General features: G+C 54.9%; 2 protein-coding genes across 8 annotated transcripts in view; one reads left to right on the plus strand and one right to left on the minus strand.

The window, feature by feature from the left end:
- Positions 1 to 19,157, plus strand: part of B3GNTL1 (UDP-GlcNAc:betaGal beta-1,3-N-acetylglucosaminyltransferase like 1) — a 132,075-nt gene extending 112,918 nt beyond the window's left edge. The window contains exons 13-15 of one of the 3 annotated variants that reach the window (XR_009731428.1): positions 9,507 to 9,584; positions 16,974 to 17,032; positions 18,765 to 19,157. The gene's annotated coding sequence lies outside the window, so the exon portion shown is untranslated. Of the gene's footprint in view, positions 1 to 9,506; positions 9,585 to 12,007; positions 13,482 to 16,973 lie in introns of those variants that run through there. The other 2 variants (XR_009731427.1, XR_009731429.1) reach the window with 2 other exon arrangements.
- Positions 1 to 20,962, minus strand: part of TBCD (tubulin folding cofactor D) — a 148,660-nt gene that overhangs the window by 6,544 nt on the left and 121,154 nt on the right. For all 5 annotated transcript variants that reach the window (XM_061392425.1, XM_061392424.1, XM_061392422.1 and 2 more), the window contains exons 24-36: positions 19,275 to 19,337; positions 18,303 to 18,379; positions 16,603 to 16,684; positions 11,127 to 11,245; positions 9,830 to 9,921; positions 9,016 to 9,156; positions 8,014 to 8,097; positions 7,350 to 7,508; positions 7,130 to 7,268; positions 5,545 to 5,666; positions 3,697 to 3,774; positions 1,237 to 1,326; positions 756 to 843 (exon numbers count right to left, since the gene is read on the minus strand). In XM_061392425.1, the coding sequence (XP_061248409.1) occupies positions 756 to 843; positions 1,237 to 1,326; positions 3,697 to 3,774; positions 5,545 to 5,666; positions 7,130 to 7,268; positions 7,350 to 7,508; positions 8,014 to 8,097; positions 9,016 to 9,156; positions 9,830 to 9,921; positions 11,127 to 11,245; positions 16,603 to 16,684; positions 18,303 to 18,379; positions 19,275 to 19,337 (1,334 nt within the window). The remainder of the gene's footprint in view (positions 1 to 755; positions 844 to 1,236; positions 1,327 to 3,696; positions 3,775 to 5,544; positions 5,667 to 7,129; positions 7,269 to 7,349; positions 7,509 to 8,013; positions 8,098 to 9,015; positions 9,157 to 9,829; positions 9,922 to 11,126; positions 11,246 to 16,602; positions 16,685 to 18,302; positions 18,380 to 19,274; positions 19,338 to 20,962) is intronic.

Consider the following 20,962-nt stretch of genomic DNA (forward strand, 5'->3'; position numbering starts at 1 on the left):
GCCCCGCGCCCCCCAGCGGCCCTTATCAGGAGGAGGCCGCACAGCTTCCAACACTTCCTCGCTGAAACACTGCGCTAAACCCTGCCCCTGATCAGAGCAGTCCTCTCACCTGTTTTCTCGTCTAGCTGTGCCTGGTGGGGACTTACTTCATGGAACAGGTGCCCTCAGAACCCCCAGGCCCACCCCCGAGGTCCTGGCCAGCAGCTCAGGGCCTGGAACCTGCATTTCTGATCACGGGGAAAGGGGCATCCAGTGGCCCCACTAGGAAGATGTCACACTGGGGTATCTCTTCTGCCAAAGGAAGAGAAGACTGCCTAGGAACCTGACTCGGGTGGGGGCTGTGGGGCAGGTGCTGCCCCAGGTGGGGGTAAAGCCACTCAGCTTGGGCCTTCCAGAAGCCTCAGAACCAGAGCCCACAGGACACTGATAGGCTGAACGCCTATTCTCAGTGGGGCACCCAGGTGCACCTGTGGCCAGGATTCCAGGGGGCAGGGGTCCCCCTGAGTGTGGGCGTTTCCCTGCACCCGGGCCCATTGCCTGGGGCCCCAGGGGAACATCAGGACCTGCCCCCAGAGGCAGGGGCCAAGCTCAGCCATCACACGGCAGCTGCTGCAGCCACCAGGCACAGGACGCCCCGCCCACCGTGACGAGGCCCCGCCCACCGTGACGAGGCCCGCCCTCCACTGAGGGCCGCCCACACCAACACCAGGAAGCATCAGCACCCCCAGCACTGATGTGGGGGCCGGGACACTCACCACGGGGAAGGGGTGGCAGAGCAGGAGGAAGAGCTGCAGGAGGACCTTCCTCCTCACGTCTCCGGGGAACTGCACCAGCCCACAGAACCTGCGGGGACCCCACACTCCAGTGAGTGACCCACGACACCCCACACCTTCGCTTCCCGGCGGGGGAGGGGACCCAGGTGCTGTCTGTGAGGACCCCCAGGCCTCAGGGCCGTCTCCCTGCAGGGAGGCAGCCCAGATTCAACATCCACTTTCTCTCTGTCGGTGGGGGCATCCATACCTCCACGGTCGGGATCAAGTCTTGTTCTATGACAAGGCTCCCTGACCCAGTGCCCACTGACCTGCCTAGGAGGCTGGCCCAAGGGTGGGCAGGTGTGGCAGAGCCCCCCAGCTCCGCCAGGAACACGGAAGCATCAGAACGAACATCCCCAAGCCTGTGCTCAGCTGCTGGGCCGGCCTCTCCCCTTCCCACCGGAATAAGCTCCTTGGAACTCACACCGCGATGCTGGACCGCAGTTTCTGGACGTCTTTGGATTTCTTGATCTCTTCCTTACAAAGCGCAAGCAGCTTCACACAGAAGGGGTGACTGAAAGGAAAGGACAAGACCTGGAGGTGGGCTTCTGGGGAGCATCTGCCGATGGCACCCCCAAAGACAACTCCCCCCTGGGGATGCACGCCAGGGCACCCAGCTGGCCCCTTTGCAAGTGCAGCAGGGGACAGAGCCCCACTGTCCTGTCCTCGACAAGCTGCCACCTTCCCCACACACTTCCTGTCCCACGGCCCCGCAACAGGAGGGCAGGCCACGCCCTGGTGGGGCCTCGAAGTAACAGGAACACCCAGAACCCCCACCCCACTGCACACCTAGCCGACGTGTGCCATGGCAGCACCAGGCTCAACCCAGGATCAAGGAAAACGACCGCACCGTGACTGGGTCCCAGGACTCCTGCGTCCAGGTTCTTGGAGGGTCAAGGAGGGACCAGGGGCGCCCCCCACCCAGTTCTGCTTGACCGAGGAGAACGTGAGGCCATGGCGACCACGACCAGCGTGGGTCCCCATGAGAGGAACATGCTCCTCTCCGGCAGAGCCGCGACCCCAGGCCGGTTCTGGACGCTGAGGTCCCTTCTGTTCTCAGCCTATGTGGCTGCTCCCCAACTCTCCTTCTTCCTGGTGTGCCTGCCCCAGCCACTTGTCTACTCCTGCCCTCCCGTGACCTCATGAGATCACACACCACCTGTTTACTGAGGACTTTCTACTGAGTTCCAGCCTTGATGATCCATCTCCTCTGGACGAGATCTATAAGCACCTTAAACCAAACCTTTCTGCTATGAACCGAATGGTCACGTCTACTACGTTGAAGTTCTAACTTGGAACGTGAGGGCATTAGGAGGTGGAGCCTTGGGAGGCTGACGAGGAGCCCATAGGGGATCAGTGGGCTAAGAGAAGACGTGGTCTCTAGGTGGTCTCTCTGCCACCTGAAGACACGGGAAGACCACGTCCCTCTGCTGAACTTGGACATCCAACCTTCAGCACTGGGAGGAATGAGTTTCTGGTGTTCAACCACCCGGGCCGTGGTATTTGTTACAGCATCTTGATCTGCTTGGAGAGCCTTCCAACTCGACCCCCAGGCCTCTCTGGTCCACGCCTGCTCCATCCAGCCTTCCTGTCTGAGAACCACTGTGCCCTCCCAGGGGCCTGCCCAGGAGCCCACAGTCCTCCTCGGCTGCCTCGTGCCCGCACACCCAGAGAGATCTGCTGGCAAGCTGCTCCTCTCCAGCACCAGCGGCCACAAACCCCCAGCTGGAGATGAGCCTGACAACCTGGAGCGCTGCTTTCTCCTACCATTTCAGTCTGAAAATTTTCAAAGCAGGAAAATAGGTTAAGATCTGAAACAGAACGCTTGGCAAGTCCAGCCGTGCAATATACACAGGATCACATGGCACAGCCCGTGCACACACAGGCCACCGCTCCAACAGCAGGCGTAACAGACACGCTGAGCTGCACCACCAGCGAATTAAAGGAGAAACCCTTCGATGTTAAAAGAGCACTTGAGAGTCTCAGCAAAGGCAGAGCAACAGGGACCAACCAGATCCACTCCCGCCTGGAGGAACTGACAGTGAACAAGACTCAAGACGGCAGAGTGCAAAGGACGGGACCACCGAGGCCTGAGTGGCAAAGGGGGCGAGACTGCAGCTGCCTAGCTTCCTGCCTGTGGAGGGGGTGTGGCGGGCACACAGAGGGGACTGGCGCAGAACCCGGTGCCACTCTTTTTCAAATTGCAGGCCAGAGGCCTTGAGAGATTCGCCCGAACCCTGCTCAGCACAAGGATGCTGCCCTGGCTATGGAAGAACCCCCAGAAATATGACCCTCAACGACTGTCACCATCAGCCTAGAGGGAGCTCTGAGATCAAGTGACCGAGAGCAGAGACCTCAGAAGTGGGAGAAAATGAACCCCAGATGCCAGAGCTGCAGACGGGGAGGCTGGTGCAGCGGCTGCAATGCTCCGTGCTCGGCAGCTGAGCAGCCTGAACCCAGCGGAGAGGGAAGTGGCCTCGTGTCCACTCCCTGTGCCCACCCCGCCGGCCTCCCAGTGGCCCCACTGTGTCTGAGATGGGCTCTTCACCTGGCCCAGGTCTCAGCACCGTGACCATCACAGGCCCTCTGTGATCCCGTTCACCATCCAATCCACCGTCCACAGTGGTGCTGACTGCAGGCCCCCATCAGGGGCAATGCCCCACCTGCTCCGTGTCCCAAACACACAGCAGGAGCCCCCAACCCCCACGGGAGCAGCCGATGTTCTTGGTGGCTCTTAGAGTGTGTATAAAAGCTGACCCTGAACATACCAGGAAACTATCTCCCAGAAGCCTGATCTCTGGATCTGATCAACGGTTCTCTGAAAGGTGAGCCCGAGGCTGAACCACTGAGGCAGCACTGAACACAGAGCACAGGGAGCACTCACTTCTCCTGGGCGGTGAAGATGTCGAAGCACCCGTTGGCCAGCATCTGGTCCAGCGTCTTGAGCAGCGGCACGGACACCCTGGGGGGAAGGCAAGTGTGAGATGCCAGGTGTCAGAACAGCGGAAGGGCAGACCCGCGCACGCGGGAAACTCAGTGCCACTGCCTCGCGGGCCTCCCTGGACGGCCAACAGCTCAGCCCCAACCAAACTCCTGGCAGGACGTGCAGGAAACGACAAGCCAGTCCTGAGGCTCATGTGCAGACACCAAGGATGAAGGCGAGCCCACGCAGCGACGGGAAGAAAGCGTGGGCCTGGAGAGCTAGCACCGCAGAGCCCAAGTATCAAAACCGTGGGATCCTGGTGTGAAGACAAGCAAATACATCCAGGAACAGAAGAGCCCCAGGCTGGACCACACACCCACCATTTCTGAGAATGACGCAAAAGCAACGCAGTGGGAAGTCCAGTCTTTTGCACACGTGGAGCACCAGGGCGTCAACAGGCAAAACCGGGACATAGGCCTGGACCTGTAGTCGCATCACACAGAAACCAACCCCACTCAGACCTGAGGTCTGAGCGGAACACTCAAACTACGAAACTTCTAGGAGAAAACGTTAAGAGATAGTCGTGGAGCCTTCAGTCAGGCAGAAATTTCTTAGATAATGACACAAAAAACACAATTCATAAAAGAACAAGGATACAAACAAGTTTATCAAAGTACAAAATGTTTCTCCTTAACAGAGAGACTGTTAGGAGTGTGGAAGACAAGCTAGAGACTGGGAGGAAACGTGCAAATCACATCTCACAGAGGACTCGTCCAACATTGTAAGGAAACCTCAAACTCCAGCAGCATGTTAAAAACAAGCACCCAGTTAAAAAAAAAAAGTCAGAAGATCCGAGAGACACCTGACCAAAGAGGCTCTGCAGACAGCCCACGAGTGCCCAAGAAGAGGCCCGGCACCCTCAATCAGCAGGGGAGGCAAATCACAGCCATGACGAGACACCGCACCCCGTCAGATCAGCTGAAGTGAAAGGGCCGACCAGGCCAGCTGTGGTGAGGCTGGGGGCACCCAGATTTCTCAGTGACAGAAAGCAGATCAGTGGTTGCCTTGGGGCTGGGGGGCCACAGCGGGTGGGGGCGGGGGTCAGGAGGCAAACTGGGGGTGACAGGTGTGCCTGACCGCTTCACGGTTGTCGGCACGAGTCAGAACTTCTCAGACTGCACTCTTTACGTGCCTCTCGTTAGGTGTCACCCACGCCGTGGAGCAGAGCGCTCTGGGTCGAGTTCCTGTTCATTCAGACTGTCTGGCTCCCAGGAATAGGGCCTGTGTGAGGGGCATGCAGTCCAGCCAGAGTGACCGGTGCCCGGCTGCCCTGGGCCAGCCGAGCACCGAGTCCAGGAACAGCCCTCTGAGAAGGTGCACGAAACATCCCCAAGTCTGCAAGTCAGGGCTTTGGGGTCTACACTCCATTTCTTGGAAAAGCAGTTAACAAAATGCTACAGCAAAAACGATGAGAAGACCGGTTGCTTTCCAATCCTGGTGGTCACGGTTGTGCGTGAGCCACGTGTTGGAACAGCGGCCATGACGTGCAGGCAGGCACGACCGGGAAGCACCCAGGCCAGAGCCGGACAAGCTCTCCTGGGATCACAGCCTCTGGCACTTTACTTCCAACATACACAGCCGCCTCAGAGTGCAGGCTCTGAGGGGCCTGGGAGGTGACGGCCAGACCCGGGGACGCGTGCTTGGGTCACGCCCTTGCCTGGCTGTGCCCACCTTACCTCCCCACAAAATCCTGCTGGGCAGTGAGACCCTGGGGGTCTGAGAAATCACTGTGACGACACCAGCGCTCACCTGTCGTTCAGAAGGTTATCCTCAAAGACCTGCAGAAGGGTCCCGCCGAAGTCCTCCAGGGCCGCCGGGTCGTTCTGAATCTCCTTCATGTACTCAAAGAGGCCCTGTGTTGAGTACCTGACCTGCCACACAGAGAAGCGTTCTCGTAAGAGGGACAAGACCACCCTGCTCCCAGCTCTCCCTGCCCGGGCTGCCTGTGTGACAGACTTTCGTCTGCTGCACAGCATGGGGAGCCGGCAGAGGCTGTCCAGGCCAGGCGTGAGGAGCCCATCATGGGCGTGAAGACACCCATATCAGGGAGATAGTTCTGGAGGCAACCCAAGCCCTCACACACTGTCACCAAATTTGTAAGAAGCACCACTTAGATGCCTGGCATCTGGGCAAGCACTGCTGCTGGGGAGCAAAAGCAAGGGCACCTGCCCTCAGGTAACAGCAAAGCCCACACAACCAGCACCCAACAGGAGGCACCTGCCCTCAGGATAACAGCAAAGCCCACCACAGCCAGCACCCAACAGGAGGCACCTGCCCTCAGGATAACAGCAAAGCCCACACAGCCAGCACCCAACAGGAGGCACCTGCCCTCAGGTAACAGCAAAGCCCACCACAGCCAGCACCCAACAGGAGGCACCTGCCCTCAGGATAACAGCAAAGCCCACCACAGCCAGCACCCAACAGGAGGCACCTGCCCTCAGGATAACAGCAAAGCCCACACAACCAGCACCCAACAGGAGGCACCTGCCCTCAGGATAACAGCAAAGCCCACCACACAACCAGCACCCAACAGGCGAGTCCTCAGGGAGGGGTCAGCAGAGCAGGAGAGCAGATGCAGGCCTCCCTCCGACAGCAGACACCAGCTCGTGAAACAGAGTGCGGGACAGTGGGCGATGATTATTAAAGAAAACGCAATCATGAGATGAATGTGCAAGGAAGAAGCACAAGAACGCTTCAGATCAAACCGAATGTTTGGTAATGAAATATACAATTTCTGAAACACCAAACATTCATGAGTTTGAGCAAGCTCCAGCAGACAGTGAAGGACAGGGGAGCCTGGCGTGCTGCAGTCCGTGGGGGTCACAAAGAGTCAGACACAAGTGAGGACTGAACAGCAATGACAAAATATTCAACCGTGGGAGGGAACAGGCAGGCTACACAAAACTGCAGACACTGGAGTAACTTAACAGGAGCATGAAGGCGGAGAGGACGGACAGTAGGCAGGAATTAGGGGGCAGACACCTTTCCAGAAGTGATGAAACCCACAAACCCACTGAATCGGGGCCAAGGGAGGGATGAGAGGCGGGGGCAGAGTCACACAGGGGCGACAACAGAGTAGAACAGACAACAAACCACCAACAGAACACACAAGCAGTGGACAGGGACCTGGAGAGACCGGCTGGGGAAGCACGGGGCCCTCACTGTGCGGGGGCATGAATCCAGACCCAAACAAAAGCCAGGGAGCTGGCCGCTGAGCTCCTGCCTCATGTGCCGTCAGGTCAGGGGAACACCACCCGCCCACCCCCAGAGGGTCCCGAAGGAAGGAAGGAGGCAGCGCTCCCTCACAGGGACGCCCACCCAGGCGCCTGCTTACCGTGGACTCGGTCAGGCCACCCACGGACACGGCCAGCCCCAGCAGCACGTGGTAGCGGTAGGCAGGCAGCCCCAGGAGGCGGGCCATGCGCGGGAAGGCCTGGGAGGGCGCGCCCCAGTTCACGGAGGCCACGGCGGCCCTGCAAGACAGGAGCAAGAGCTGGAGGCGCTGCCCCATGGGGAGCAGGGCTGTCCCCCCGCCCTGGAGCAGGGCCCAGTACCTGGGGAAGAGCCTCTCCAGCTCCGGCCGGGCGGGCACGTGGGGGATGGCAGGGCTGTCGGCGTGGAGCAGCGCCAGGAACACGCGAGCCGCGTGTGCACGGAACCGGTCGATCTTCTCACTCGCCTGCTGGGCTAAGCAGCACATGAGCTGTTGGCAGCTGCAGACCAGAGTGCAGGGTTAGCGCATCTGGAACCAGAGAGTGGGCACCTGGGCCAACCTGGTGGCGGGTGGGATGGGACCTGACGCCTCAGAAGCCCGCGCGGGAAGTCTGGAGTGGAAGCAGTGGGCCTGACATGACCATGGGCTCCAAGAAGGGGAAGAGATGGAGGAAGCGGCATCTGCAGCCAGAGGAACTGAGCTGGGGGCTGCTGGGGAAGCCAGCCCGGGTCTCCTCAGGGGCCTGGACAAGAGCAATGGAGGGGGCATGGTGACCCCAAGCTGGCAAGGTGCCCAGAGGCAGCCCGGTGCCCAGGGCACCAACAGAGCACAGGATGGCCAGTCTCCAGCGGCAGCACGTGCGGGCACAGGGGCCCTGAGGTCAGGAGCTGGCTGTCCTCCAACAGGCCTGAACCCCAGGAGAGGCTGAGCCAGGGGCAGGGGCCCTGGTGTCAGGAGGGAGGGCCTGGGCTGCCCCTCTCCCCACACGGGGAGAACAGACTCACAGGGGGGCCTCGATCAGCTCTGGCTGGTTCCGACCCAGCAGGAGAGTCAGGTCCATCAGACTGGTCATGGCTGCCTCGCGGACCCTGCAGAGACATGGAGGGGCTGAGGAGCTGGCCTACTGCCCCAGGTGCTACGTGACCATCAGCCACTCGGCAGGGCCTGGCGCCCTCAACCCGGGACAAGAAACACGCAGGAGGCTCGACAAAGGCTGCTCGCAGCCCTTCTCTGAGGATGCTTCCCTCACATATTACCTCAGAAACACCTGACACCCAAAGACAAATGGCCAGGGCCCAGAAAACTCTCCCACAAGTGCACAGAGAAATAGCGCTGGTTCCCCCTGAACCTTTAAGCACAGAACATACCCACTCTACAAAGTCGGTTTGTTTTTTCCTCCCGGCAAAAAAACTTTTAAAGGCTTTTTGAGGGATAAATGTATATAGAACAGCTCCTGTTTGCTGGTCTAACTCCAGAGTAAGAGCACCATTTCAAACTTGGGACAAAGAACACTCAGTCCAGCTGGGCAATGGGGACCACAAACAGCCCCACATTACCAGGGTCAGCAGGGACTACACACCCGGGGCATCCACCCTCCCGCCAAGGAGAGAGCACCACCCAGGAGGTAGCATGCGCCATCACGCGGTCAGAAGACCAGATCCTGAGCAGCCGCCTACACCAGGCGAGATGGAGACCATGGCTCTGCACTCGAGGCAGGCCCGCTGCCTGCTGCAGAGCCGTCAGCGCCCTCTGGAAGGATGAAGCAGAACCAGAGCGTCCTCGGTGTCCAGGATCCGCTCGAGAGCCACACGGCACAAAAAGAACCAGGAAGACGGGCCCCATGTCCCGGGCAGACGTGAGCCCCGGCTGCAGGCAGAGCACCATCGCCCACACTGCCCTGGGGATCAAGAGCCCAGCCAGGGTCAGAGCAGCGACATGGACCACCTCTGGCCTTGGTGGGACACTCATGAGAAGAGCAGGGGACGAGGACAGCACGAGTGCCTCACCAGGCGCCCACGTCCCCGCGGCTGTCGGTGGTGTAATCCTTCAGACAGTCCAGCAGCGTGCAGTAAATCTGGGAGACGTTCTCTCTGCACACAGCTTCGTCCGGAGGCCCTTCTGCCCGCACACCGACAGTCTGGCAAATCCTAAAATTAAAAACGTGTGAAACCCAGCTAACGTCTGAGAATCCCATGCAAGCTCTCCTGCCGTTCTTGTCGTTTTGGCTGGATGTGTCTTTCCTGCCAGGATGCCCTCAGAACAGACCCATAACCTCAGAAGCAGACTCGTAATGCTCCTGCACTAATGCAATGCTGAATGACACGTCGCCAAGCCACATTTCTAGCGTCTACAGTTTCAGGGTGCACTGGGGGCCGGCTGTGGCTGGCCCCTCCTACCCCACCATCCTACAGAAGGCACTCCACAGGGCTTGTCAGAGAAAGGGCAACCCCTCCCGACGTGCATGTGTGTGACTAACGTCAGCATTCCCTCCACACAGGCAACCGGGGGGCCACGGTCACGAGCAGATAACTCAGCCCCAGTTCCTGAGCAGGCCCACTGTCCCCAAAACACAGAGGTAAGTGCACTATGGGTTTCATTATTCATTATGACAAAACCGTAATGATCCTCTATGAGTTGGCATGTTCTCAGACAGTCCTCTGTAAAGAGAAGAAACTAGAAAATAAAAATGTTTGCCTCAAAGTAGATTCAGCCCCTGACCCACGGGTATTCTCACACAAACTGCTGTGAACATCCCTTCATGCTCGGTCGCTGGCTTTTGAGAGGACAGTGACTTTGGAGAGAAAAACCAGCAGGGCTCACCTAGAGATGGCCTTCAAGGCATCCCGCCTGGCCTCAGCAAAGCTCACGTCCTTGGGAGAAATGTGGGTAACGGCCCTCAGGCCTGCTAGAACCTGAAAAGCAAAGGCAGAACTGCGGGCCTGAAGATGCACGCACGTGCACGCAGGTGGAGGCTTGGCCTGGCACCCTGTGCCCGGAACACAGCACAGCATGGCTGGCGGCCTGTCCGGGTAGACCACATGCTCTGGAGCACACACAGAGCCCGAGTGGGGCAGAGGCGCCTCCAGCACTTCCCACGGCTGGCTCCTAACGACCCTCCTACCCACGCCCCCATCACTGGCACTCAGGCCATCTCTGCCAGTCTGCCTCCTCCCTCCAGGACAAGACCCTGCACCCAAGGCCAGCCATTCCCTCCCGCTCCCTGCTTGGAGGGGAGCCCTCGGCACATGAAAGTGCCCAGCTGCTCACATCTTCACCAGTTACTCTGGAAGTGACAGTTCCGTTCTAAATGCCAGGTGCTTCAAATAGAAAAGCCCCCGGGCAGGGTTTGGATGGTCTGCTCCCCATCTTGATACCTTAGCTGGTCTGGTGCCTTGGATCCCAAGGTGTCAGGGGCAGGGGAAGGTGACACAGGTGAGGGGCACATGTGTGCCAGGCACCTGGCCACAGTGACACCTGGGATGTGGGCCGCCAGGACCACGACTGACGTTTGAGTCGAGGGAAAGGGGAGCACAAAGGGAAGAGCTGGGTAGGCTGAGGCCGGCAGGGTCTCCTAGGTCTGACTCTGGCACCCACTCTCCCAGGGAGCTCAGGAGCCGAGTCAGGGTATGAGGGGAGCTGATGGATCACCCTGAAAGGAGACAGGCCGAGGCTCATGGAACTCAAGGGCAAGCAGAACCCTGCCCCCCGGCCATGCCAGAGCATAGGACCCCGTGTTGGGGAGAAAAGGCCCCTCCCCAGGAGGAGTTCTGGGGTGGGAGGCCTGGGACCCTTCACGTGGCCACGGGGGCAGCCTTCCCAGATGAGGCCGGAGACATTTGCTCCTAATGCAGAAAAGGCTGGATGGCACGCCACAGGCAAGGAAAGGCCGGGGGTGTTTCCACGGAGGCCGAGGCTCCCTCCTCAGCCAAGGAGTCAGCTCCCCCAGGCCTCCTCAGCTAGACTGCTCACCAGGCTCTCACAGACCACTCACTGCCCTGGGTGTTCCCCTCCCCTTCCTTACGGATGCACACGCTGGCCTGCAGGAACCCCTTCGGCCTACATACCCTGCTCGTGGGTCTGGTCCCACACGGCCCCCGCCATGCTAGGCCAGCCTCACCTGCTGGAGCCGGCCCTTCAGGAAGAAGGCCGGCAGGGCGCCCAAGGCCAGGGCACAGCCACAGCGAGTCATTTCCTCGGGGCTCTGGAGTTCAGCGAGATACAGCTTCACCAGCTCCTCTGAAAAGAAAGGACCAGAGCGTGACCACTGTTGTCCATTATCCACAAGACACACTCCCCAAGTACAGTCCAGAAGATGAGCAAACAGTGGCTGAAGGAAGGAGGGGCGACTTAGACGCCTAGAGCAGACGTGTTTTCAAAGCAGCGTAAATCAGCCAGATTGAAGAAAAGAGGTTTTCAGTAGGTGGTTTTAAGATTTTCATAAGCAATTTTAATACACAATTTCACTCTTGAGAAAATAAAGCCAACAGTTTTACCAGTAGTCAACACGGTCAAACTTCTGTTTTTTATTCACTAAGAACACAAATGCTTTCCTCAGATGATGAGGATACTTCCTCAAAGACTGAGAGCGAATGTGGTCCCAAGTGGGACCCCCAGGGCTAGGTGCTCAGGCGCAGCAGGGGTGCAGGGGCCGCTCCGCACGAGACACCCACGACCGGTCGGGCAGAAACGGGCAGTGCAGTCAGTCAGACTGAGAGAGCACAGGGCTGGGAAAGCAGACCTTCCCACATGGGAGAGGCCAGTCATGGGAACTGGAGAGCAACCGAAACAGAGGTTTGACAGGGAGACACAGGACAGGCTGGTAAAGAATCCGCCTACAATGTGGGGACCTGGGTTCAACCCCCGGGCTGGGAAGGCCTCCTGGAGAAGGGAAAGGCTACCTACCCACTCCAGTGTTCTGGCCTGGAGAATTCCATAGATTATACAGTCCACGGGGTTGCAAAGAGTTGGACACGGACTGAGTGACTTTCACTTTCACAGGAAAAGGGGCCCTGAAGCTATTCAAGAATTCAAGGAGGTCAAGTGGAAAACAGCTCTGTTCTCTGGAAAGGCAGCTCCGAAGTCGAGGAAGGCCGGACGCCCTTGCTCTGCACCCACCACAACCGAAGAGGCGGTGCCACCACCGCTTACACTTCAACACAGCAAGGCTTCTGTAACGTGTGTGTGAAAGCCTCCGTCCTCATACATCAGGGTGGGGGGAAACGAATTCCACTTTCACGGACACCTTTGGCGGAACTTACGATAACACACTTCAGCTGAAAATCCTCTTTCTAGACGTGGAGTCTGCGGACACAGAGGGCCAACTGTGCTGGCTCTTTAGGTAGAACTGCGTGTGGTATGAGGACACAGTATAACGTCACTAACTCAGAAAGTCTATCAGGATCAGATGACAAAGTATTTTCTAACTTTTGGAAAAATTCCCAAAAAGTAGATTTAGACTACTGCATCCATGATTCCAGATGTACAAGCTGGATTTTAAAAAGGCAGCGGATCAGATCAGATCAGTCGCTCAGTCGTGTCCGACTCTCTGCGACCCCATGAATCGCAGCACGCCAGGCCTCCCTGTCCGTCACCAGCTCCCGGAGTTCACTCAGACTCACGTCCATCGAGTCAGTGATGCCATCCAGCCATCTCATCCTCTGTCGTCCCCTTCTCCTCCTGCCCCCAATCCCTCCCAGCATCAGAGTCTTTTCCAATGAGTCAACTCTTTGCATGAGGTGGCCAAAGTACTGGAGTTTCAGCTTCAGCATCATTCCTTCCAAAGAAATCCCAGGGCTGATCTCCTTCAGAATGGACTGGTTGGATCGCCTTGCAGTCCAAGGGACTCTCAAGAGCCTTCTCCAACACCACAGTTCAAAAGCATCAATTCTTCGGCGCTCAGCCTTCTTCACAGTCCAACTCTCACATCCATACATGACCACTGGAAAAACCATAGCTTGACTAGACGAACCTTTATTGGCAAAGTAATGTTTCTGCTTTTGAATGTGCTATCTAGGTTGGTCATAACTTTCCTTCCAAGGAGTAAGCGTCTTTTAATTTCATGGTTGCAGTCACCATCTGCAGTGATTTTGGAGCCCAGAAAAATAAAGTCTGACACTTTTTCCACTGTTTCCCTATCTATTTCCCATGAAGTGATGGGACTGGATGCCATGATCTTCGTTTTCTGAATGTTGAGCTTTAAGCCAACTTTTTCACTCTCCTCTTTCACTTTCATCAAGAGGCTTTTTAGTTCCTCTTCACTTTCTGCCATAAGGGTGGTGTCATCTGCATATCTGAAGTTATTGATATTTCTCCCGGCAATCTTGATTCCAGCTTGTGTTTCTTGCAGTCCAGCGTTTCTCATGATGTACTTTGCATATAAGTTAAATAAACAGGGTGACAATATACAGCCGTGACGTACTCCTTTTCCTATTTGGAACCAGTCTGTTGTTCCATGTCCAATGCTAACTGTTGCTTCCTGACCTGCATACAAATTTCTCAAGAGGCAGATCAGGTAGCCTGGTATTCCCATCTCTTGAAGAATTTTCCACAGTTTATCATGATCCACACAGTCAAAGACTTTGGCATAGTCAATAAAGCAGAAATAGATGTTTTTCTGGAACTCTCTTGCTTTTTCTATGATCCAGCAGATGTTGGCAATTTGACCTCTGTTTCCTCTGCCTTTTCTAAAACCAGCTTGAACATCAGGAAGTTCACGGTTCACATATTGCTGAAGCCTGGCTTGGAGAATTTTGAGCACTACTTTACTAGCATGTGAGATGAGTGCAATTGTGCAGTAGTTTGAGCATTCTTCGGCATTGCCTTTCTTTGGGATTGGAATGAAAACTGACCTTTTCCAGTCCTGTGGCCACTGCTGAGTTTTCCATATTTGCTGGCATATTGAGTGCAGCACTTTCACAGCCTCATCTTTCAGGAACCAGAGATCAAATTGCCAACCTCCACTGGACCATAGAAAAAGCAAGGGAATTCCAGAAAAACATCTATATCTATTTCATTAACTTTGCTAAAGCCTTTTACTATGTGGATCACAACAAACTGCAGAAAATTCTTAAAGAGATGGGAAAACAAGATCACCTTACTTGCCTCCTGATAAACCTGTTTACAGGTGAAGAAGCCACAGTTAGAACCGGACATGGAACAGACTGGTAGAAAGTTGGGAGAGGAGTATGTCAGGTTGTATAGAGTCGCCCTGCTTATTTAATTTACATGCAGTGTATATCATGTGAAATGCTGTGCTGAATGAATTACAAGCTGGAATCAAGATAGCAGGGAGAAATATCAACAGCCTCAGATATGCAAAAAGCAGAAAGTGAAGAACTAAAGACCCTCTTGATGAAGGTGAAAGACGAGAGTGAAAAAACTGGCTTAAAACTCAACATTCAAAAAACTAAGATCATGGCATCTGGGTCCAACAGTTCAGTTCAGTTCAGTCGCTCAGTCGTGTCCGACTCTTCGCGACCCCATGAATCACAGCACGCCAGGCCTCCCTGTCCATCACCAACTCCCGGAGTTCACCCAAACTCATGTCCATCGAGTCGGTGATGCCATCCAGCCATCTCATCCTCTGTCGTTCCCTTCTCCTCCTGCCTCCAATCCCTCCCAGCATCAGGGTCTTTCCCAATGAGTCAACTCTTTGCATCAGGTGGCCAAAGTATTGGAGTTTCAGCCTCAGCATCAGTCCTTCCAATGAACACCCAGGACTTGTCTCCTTTAGAATGGACTGGTTGGATCTCCTTGCAGTCCAAGGGACTCTCAAGAGTCTTCTCCAACACCACAGTTCAAAAGCATCAATTCTTTGGCTCTCAGCTTTCTTCACAGTCCAACTCTCACATCCGTACATGACCACTGGAAAAACCACAGCCTTGACTAGATGGAACTTTGTTGGCAAAGTAATATCTCTGCTTTTTAATATGCTATCCAGGTCAGTCATAACTTTCCTTCCAAGGAGTAAGCGTCTTTTAATTTCATGGCTGCAATCACCATCTGCAGTGATTTTGAAGCCCCCAAAAATAAAGTCTGACACTGTTTCCACTGTTTCCCCATCACTTCATGGCAAATAGATGGGGAAAAAATGGAAACAGGGACAGACTTCATTTTCTTGGACTCCAAAAATCACTTCAGACAGTGACTACAGCCATGAAATTAAAAGATACTTGCTCCTTGGAAGAAAAGCTATGATAAACCTAGACGGTATATTTAAAAACAGAAACATCACTTTGCTGACAAAGGGATGTAGTGTCAAAGCTATGGTTTTTCCAGTAGTCATCTATGGATGTGAGAGTTGGACCATAAAGAAAGCTGAGCACCGAAGAACTGGTGCTTTTGAACTGTGGTGCTGGAGAAGACTCGAGAGTCCCTTGGACAGCAAGGAAATCAAATCAGCCGATCCTAAAGGCAATCAACCCCAAATATTCGTTGGAAGAATGGATGCTAAAGCTGAAGTTCCAATACTCTGGCCACCTGATGCAAAGAGTCAACTCATTGGAAAAGACTTTGATCCTGGGAAAGATTGAAGGCAGGAGAATAGGGTGACAGAAAATTAGAGGGTTGGATGGCATCACTAAATCAATGGACATGAGTTTGAATACACTCATGAGAGATAGTGAAGGACAGGGAAGCCTGGCATGCTGCAGTCTATGGGGCCGCAAAGAGTCAGACAAGACTTAGCAACTGAAAAATAACCCATGATTCTTCCATACTTAAAATAATTTTTGAAGTGTTCCATATATTTTTGAAGTAACTGTAATAAATATTCTGTATTATGATACAAGGGAAAGCTCCAGGCCACATAACGTGTAAATACAAAGCTTTTTAATATGAAACTCCCACTCCGGAACTAGACCCTACAAACAGGACCGTGTGACGTGTCAGATAAACTGCAGCTTAGAGGCTAGTTCCGGAAAACCCAACTGATGCAAAGACATGCAACAAGACAGCTACACCGACGCTGTTCATGGGAAGAGGAAAAGATAATAACACATGAAGGACACGTGCCAGAAAAGCATTGTGGGTCATACAAAAATTCTAAATGCACTTAACCATGAAATAGAAAAGTCAGTCAAGTAATCACCGAATGAACAGACTCCAAGGAAAAAGCATGAAAGCAGGAGGACGTGGGAAGGCAGCAGAAGCGGACAATTCTGAGCTGACAGAGCCTGGGGAACGAATGCGAATGACAGTCCCCTGATAATGAGGGCTGGGCCCCGAGGAAGACCAGGGACAGGACAGAAGAGAGGTCCTCCCAGAGACAAAGCTCCACCACAGCACTGGGAGCCTCCAAAGTCCAAAACAGGGCAAAGTGGACTTAAAAACATAACTTAACAAAACACCGCTGAAATAAGAGTTGATTCTACAGTAAAGTGGTAACATCCGGGAAGTGGAGCCCACGTGGCCTCAGAGAAGTCTGGCTCCAGGTGAGGATGGGATGGGCTGAGGAGGGGCGGCATCACCACAGCCTGCCGCCCACTCTCTCTACCCCCCAGGCCCGTCCACACCACAGCAGGAGAGGCAGGCACCCCACAGCCACCCACCCCCAGCCCCACTGGGTGCAGGGCTGAGTGCAGACACCCACTCACCCTGTGCGGCAGCCTCTGCATCCCCAGGCTCCCGGGCATGGTACTCGCTGCAGAGGGCGGCCAGGGCCGACACAGCCGCCTCCTGAAACAGAGGAGACGTGAGTGAGCTGCAGGCTCCTGGTCAAGGAGCAGCCAGGTGGCCCTGCGGTCAGGCCAGTGACTTGGTTTGAAAGACCCAGAGGCTGATGACATCATTCTTTCTGGTATGTCTGCTCGACATTGTCATCATCGTCAGTCAGATGTGGTCATAAGTTTACTATTCTCTGCAACTAATACACTGGATATAAAAGTTATTTTCTCCATACAGTGCAAATTTCACGTCTCTCCATGTGAAAGGCAATAATGAAATGTGGTGTTTTCTTCTTTCCCAGCTGAAATAATGATGGAAAAGTGTGTTAAACACCAGAAGCTGCATGGCAAGGCCCCTCAAGTGAGCCACAGAGAGGCCTAGTATGCAGTGGAGCTGGGGGCCCAGGACTGCTGGGAACAGGGCTGGTTGGACAAGGAGGAAGGGCTGACCCAAGGCTGGGGCACCTCAGGGGACAAAGCGCAGGAATGGGGTTCACACCACAGAGGCCCTTGGCCCTCCTGTCGCCTCCACAGTGGCTCACCTCAGCCTTTCTCCGTGGTGAAGACCACACGGGGCAAATGCTGGGTTCCTGTGTTCTTCCCAAGTGAAGGTCGCTTGGTCGTGTCTGACTCTGTGGCCCGATGGACTATTCAGTCCATGGAATTCTCCGGGCCAGCATACTGGAGTGGGTAGTTCCCTTCTCCAGGGGATCTTCCCAACCCAGGGATCGAACCAGGGTCTCCTGCACTACAGGTGGCTTCTCCACCAACTGAGCTACCAGGGAAGCCTGGGTCTTCCCAGGGCTCCTTCAGATCAGGGAGCACCACTGGAGGTGCCGGGGGAGGGGTGTCCTCGCACAAATCAGAGCAGGTTCACACACGATCACGACTGGTGTGAATGAACTATGGATTGTTTTTAAAAGGAATTCTGACACCGATCATGAAGAACTCAAATTCAACTAGTAAAACTGTACCTGGATCCTACAGAACGATAAAGTTACTTATAGAAAAAGGGATGAAGACTGAAGATATGTTCTATTCACCCAACAGAAAAACTGAGACACAGGAGGCTGGAGAGCTACAAGAAAGACCAATATCTACTTCCAGTCCTTCATCCTCCACATCAAAGCCTAGTCATTATCAATACCAAGGCTATTATCTCTGCACGGGGGTAGGAGTTGCAACTCTGTTAGTCCAAAGTTCACCTGTCCTGAGGCAGGACAGCAGTGGCCACGGGGATGGGGACACACACCACACACTCTTGCTCACGTGACGTGACTGACACTGACATGCTGTCACGATTCTAGCAGTTTGCTCATCCGCACGTGAGCATCACAATAGGAGCCTCCAGCCCTAAATTATACAGCTCAATAGGGAACACGTTTAGAAGGCAAATTAATTAATAAAACTAGAAACAATAATAAAAAATTTAAATATTCTGGTCAATGATGGCTGCATTAGTTGTCCCGATCATAAATTACATAAACAATATCATTCAGAATTCCAAATATAATTATTGGCATTTATCAATCATGTTGGTCTACAAAAGGGACTCAAAATGCACAAAGACCTTTGAAACACTCAAATATTTATACACAGTGCAAAAGCCAGAGAGCCTTTGCTCCCCACACCTTTATATGTTGTCGAGAGTGACTTGAAATGAGGTGGAGGTTTTTCAAGGTGTCGTTTATCAGCCACTGCCAACCATCTGTCAAAGAAACAAAAGGTAAAGAACATTTGCATCAAATTAAAAACACCACCACACAGATCTTCTACCTCTCAAGTCAAAGTAGACAGTGACCTTTGAGAGGAACCTGCAGGAAATCTGAGGTACATGCTCTCCAGGTCGAATGGAATTCTCAAGGCCTTTGCCCTCTCCACCTATGGGGTAAACTCTCCTTTCTGCTGTTGAAATGTGAAAACTGTCACGATGGGCAAGGTTTTGCTCTCCTTTTACACCTGCAAGCTTCAAGTGGTCTTTGCCTGTACTTCTTCCCTGAACAATCCCCCCACCAATAAAAATCAAACACAAAATTCAACTAGATCTAATACTTGGAAACAAACACTAACTCATTTTTTGCTTCTTCCTCAAGTTACAGAACTTCTGAGGCTGTAAAGCAAAGAGCCAGCACAGCCAGCAGGGGCGGTGACCCCAAGGCTTTTCTTACTACCTCTCTGTGACCAGCGGCCACAACGTCAGAGCCTGGAGACGCTCCAGACCAGCACCGGGGCCTGACTGCCACCCCTGGAAGAGCCGAGGCAGCTGCTGGGCCTCCGCTCTCGCCCCTCGGGCTGGCACTGTCCAAATGGGAGAGGAACGGCCGAGAATGCCTGGTGCTGGGCACGGCCGTGACAGGCAGAGCTCCAGTCGGGAGCCCTGAGGAAGGAGCTTGAGCGCTTGGAAGAGAAGGAAGAATCTCTGCTTCTGTGGGGAGAGTGTGGGGGATGCTCCCTGTTTACAGTGGGTTCTTAACAGCAACTTAAAACAGATTCTAACAAGATGGAATTTACCATCCACCCTAACAGGTTGGTCTTCGCTTTTCAAGCTGAATTAGTTCTGGAAGAAAATGCCACAATGTGAGTCGCTGGAGAGGTGCACTTACCGATCACGGCGTCACCTCTGAAGGGCATTTTGGAAAGGGCCACGTTTTCTATTAAAATGCACACTAGGAAGAAAAAGGATGAACGCAATGTCATTTCCCCAAAAGTGCCCATCCCAGCACCCACCCTGCCGCACCGGAGCCCGGCGCGGCCAGCACCGCCTTCCCGCCCCTGCCCCTCAGCGCGGGCGTCGGGGGCAAGCCCCCAGCATGTCCTCAGCACCAGACCTGGCCCAGGCTCAGGGGCAGTGCCAGGAGCCACGAGCAGCAGCATCACGCTGGTGCCCTCGGGGAACCCTGCCCAGACAAGGGAGCAACACGTGGAGGCCGCAGGTCTGACCCCATACGAACCCCCAGGGACAGACAACTCAGCTCTCAAACCACGGACACCCACAAGTGACCAGGCGCTGTGGCTGAGCAGCAGGCACCTGCCCAATGAGGACCATGGAGAAGCAAGTTCCCCTGGAGGGGGGCTCCCCCACCTCAGGTCAGCACCAGGGTCCGGACAGGGTCAGAGGAGGTAACACGTATCACCCCGACGGGACAGTCCCCAGATGAGCCACAGTGCGCAAAGCTCTGGTAAATTCCTGACCTCTGTAAATAATGCAGTGTCCGTTTTAATAAACTACCACTTCTGCGCGTGGAAACATAGACCAGTAGAGCTGCTCAGCGGCCACCACCACAAGGACACCTGAGCCTCTGTGTGGTGGCCTCACATGGCTGTCCTGGCACCAAGGAGGCTCTGACCTGCCCGGCGCCTGCCCACAGGCCACGTGGCTCTGCCCATCCCACATGGCTCCTCACGCTGCCCATTCACACAGCAAATGCACCCCTACCTCGGTCCCTACAATAGAACAGCCTAATGGTTTTCTCCTACTGAATGAGTAGTTTGCATTTGCTGGAAAAAATCTAACACTACAGAAAAATAAGATAGAAAACCACCACTGACATTTTGGTGGCCATGTAATTTGGGGGTCCCATCACGGACCTTCACAGGCTGAGAGAGCACAGGCGCTCCTCCCGTCAGCTCGGTGCCCTGACCCCGTCTTCACCACCTTGCTCCCGCCTTGACCCCGAAACTAAGCTGAGCTGGAGCATGGCTCCCACACCTCCTCCCATGCTCAGAGGGTCACAGACCATAGGCGCCCCTCGCCATGGCCAGGCTAGGCTGGGCTGGCAGCAACAAACCCCAACCTCAGCGCCCACAGCAACAGAGGCTCCCTGTGCCCACTGCACAGCCGCCATGCCTCAGCAGGGGTGCCCGTCACTGCCCCCCAGGGACCAGTGACCGGCGGCAGCTGTCCTCTGAAATGCTGCCAGGCCAGCGAGGAAGCCAGCTCTGCAGTCTCTGCGAGCATGGACGCCACCCCACCTCCTCACACTCCCGACTCCCACCGTCCTGAGCACAGATGTGACCTGTCAGCACGAGGGGGCCTGGGGGCCGGAGGAGGGGTGTCCCAGCAGAGCCAGGACGCGCACAGGCCCCTCCCTGGCTCCAGCCACCGAACTGCTTTTCTTCTCAAACAACGTAACTGACCACGGGAGACCCCATGCTCTTTAGAAGACCGGCAACATCCCACACTATGGTTATGAAACTGTTAATCCAATATTTCCTGTTGGGCTCAGCTCTCCTTCCAGTTTCTGTCATGTCAGATAAGATGGCCACACACATCCCATCAGCACACAGACTG

This window comes from Bos javanicus, chromosome 19 (genome assembly GCF_032452875.1).
Source record: "Bos javanicus breed banteng chromosome 19, ARS-OSU_banteng_1.0, whole genome shotgun sequence".
Taxonomy (NCBI): Eukaryota; Metazoa; Chordata; class Mammalia; order Artiodactyla; family Bovidae; genus Bos; species Bos javanicus.